General features: G+C 56.0%; 1 protein-coding gene across 1 annotated transcript; it reads left to right on the forward strand.

Annotated features, from left to right (window-relative positions):
- The first annotated feature begins 1582 nt into the window (after positions 1-1582).
- LOC120651657 (ethylene-responsive transcription factor ERF105-like) lies at positions 1583-2687 on the forward strand. The gene has a single exon (XM_039929226.1). It carries the CDS (start codon positions 1591-1593, stop codon positions 2518-2520), a length of 930 nt encoding a protein of 309 aa, XP_039785160.1. The 5' UTR covers positions 1583-1590; the 3' UTR covers positions 2521-2687.

Genomic DNA, 2687 nt, shown 5'->3' on the forward strand with positions numbered 1-2687 from the left:
GCATTGTAACTACTCGTACAGAAGTAGGACCAGTCGATGTAAGGAAACTACCCGATAGTCATTGGGAAGGACTCTGATAGTACTCGACTAGAACATTCCATGTAATCCTGTCCCCAGACTATATAAAGGCGGGCAGGGACCTCTTCAAAACATCACGAATCATCATTAATGCTCAAGGCAATACAAACAACCACACAGAATGTAGGGTATTATGCTCTCGAAAGCCCGAACCTGTCTAAATCTTTGTGTTCCTTGCACAATCGCGTTTCTGATCTCGGCAAGTCTCTGTCTACAATGAACCACTCCGGTGATACCCACAGTAGGCTTGGCGGTTAAACACCGACACCGGTTGCTCAGGAGGGTATCTTAGTGGCTTGAGGTTGAGTCATTGATGACGAACTTTTTTTTTCCTTAGCTACAAGCCTACAAGGCTAAGCAAGTTGTGTTAGTTTGATGAGTGGAACGAGGTGATCTCTCCATCTCGTCGCATTCACAAATCACAAACACATGGTTTGCTAATAATGTGGAGTGATTTTCACCAAAAGCATGGGATGTAAGACCTCAGACGTTAAGAGGAGGGTCTGACAGAAAGGCTCAGCTACGGGAAAAAAACTAGGAAGTTCTACCTGGACAGCCCCTTTATGTACAACCCGTACGTATGACTGTCCCTTCACAAAAACCAAACCTCACCCTGGGCACGTACTTGAGTAATACTAGCTCGAGGCTGGTTACACTTGCACGCAGCGACATGCCGACATGAGGGGCGAACGGGCGAGGAAGGTAGCCGGCGCCGCATTGGTACATTTCCCCCCATGGGGCTCATGCCGTCGTCCTGCGGCCACGCCGAGAGGACCAAGTTGCCCAGTTGCAGGGCGTTGGTTGTGACATCTGCTCCATGCCACGCGCAAGGCAAGTTGCATTGGTCCGGGACGTGTCGCTTTACGTGTCACCCAGGCACGCACGTGCAGATCGGCCTTCCTTTTCTTAAACATGTTCATGGAGAAGAAACTGTTTACTTGTTGGCTGATTGGTTACATGATCAACCAAGGGGGAAGAAAAAGCTGTTTCCATGATCTCAAAGCTAACATTCTTCGATTTTTTTTTTGAGAAAAGAGCACTACCCCTCGTGTTTCATTCCGTAGGAGCAAAACGAAAGTCTTTTACAAAATTCTTCGAATTTTATGTACTTCCTCCATCTGGATTATAAACATTTTCCAGTACGAATGTAACAATACTAATTTTGTGTCAGAGTTGAGTAAGCAATAGTTATTATCGTTATAACGTCACGAATAGCGGATTAAAATTCTAGTTATTTTTTTTATTCTATCAGAAAATTGGAAAAAAGGTATCGAAATCAGGATTTAGGGGGCGCATGGAGGCATGGAGGAGAGCAAATCACATTTAGAGAGGTCGCCGTCGTCCTCGGAAGTCGGACCGCGACCGCTTCCCCGCAGGTCTACCGGTAACCGACAAGCCACGACCGCAAGTCCGCAACCCCTGTCCTCCCCTGCTTCGCGCGGCGCTCCAGGAAGCCTCCTCGAACCACCTGATGTCACCTTATCCCATCACGGATCACTCGCTATATAGGCCATGCGTGCGGCCGCGCACCACGGCCGCATACCAGTCAGTACACCACTCGGACGGCGCACGCACCGCAGCTCCAGCGGCAGCGCCGCCGCACGCCGTGACCGCAGGTCTCTCCTTCTCAGGCCTTCTCCTGATCTCCTCTCGAGTCTCGCCGCTCGACTCGGCCGCGCGCCGATGGCCCTGCTGCGGGAGCACCTCGACCTCATCCGCGCGCACCTCCTCGACGACCGCCACGACCACGACGCCGCCGCCAGCTCCGAGGACCACTCGGCGTCGTCGCCCTCGCCCTCGCCGCCCGCTGGGCGGAGGCCACTGCCGGCGCTCTCCGTCGCGCTGCCCCCGCGGCCAGCGCTCGCCCTGCAGCAGCTGTGGGCGGCGCCGCCGCCGCAGATCATTCACCAGCAGGAGCAGAGCTACTACTACTGCCCGGAAGCCGAGGAGGATGACTTCCGGCGGTACCGCGGCGTGCGGCAGCGGCCGTGGGGCAAGTACGCGGCGGAGATCCGGGACCCGGCGCGGAAGGGCGCGCGCGTGTGGCTGGGCACCTACGACACCGCCGTGGAGGCCGCGCGCGCCTACGACCGCGCCGCGTTCCGCCTGCGCGGCTCCAAGGCCATCCTCAACTTTCCCAACGAGGTCGCCTTCGGCACCGCCGCGCGGTGGGGGCCGCCGCCTCCTCCTGCTGCCGCCCCCCGCTATCCCGCCGCCGCCGGTAATAACAAGAGGGCGAGGTCGCCGGAGCGGGGGCCGCAAGAACAGGGCGCCGGGTGCATGGTCATCAGGGAGGTGAAGCGGGAGCGGGTGCAGGAGCCTGCCGGGAGTTGCGGTTGGGACGGCGTGGCCACGGCGCCGACGGCGGCGAGCGGAGGCGCGGACTTCTGGGAGGAGGAGGAGCTGCTCAAGGGGGCGATCTGCAGCCTGCCGCCGCTCTGATGAGTTATTAGTGTTAATCCACTTTGAGGAGTTCTACCATGAGTACAACTCCACCAAATATTCTTTCGTTCGTTGTCTATTCAAGTATCTTAGTCCAAACGACAAGTAAATGTTCTTCGCAGAGGTGCAAGTCAAATTATGCATGTGAAATTAAGATTCATCACCAG

Source organism: Panicum virgatum, chromosome 9K (assembly GCF_016808335.1).
Source record: "Panicum virgatum strain AP13 chromosome 9K, P.virgatum_v5, whole genome shotgun sequence".
NCBI classification, from domain to species: Eukaryota; Viridiplantae; Streptophyta; class Magnoliopsida; order Poales; family Poaceae; genus Panicum; species Panicum virgatum.

Excerpts from the sequence above, each read along its gene's own strand:
- LOC120651657 (XM_039929226.1), top strand. The coding sequence starts at position 1,591 with ATGCGTGCGGCCGCGCACCACGGCCGCATACCAGTCAGTACACCACTC.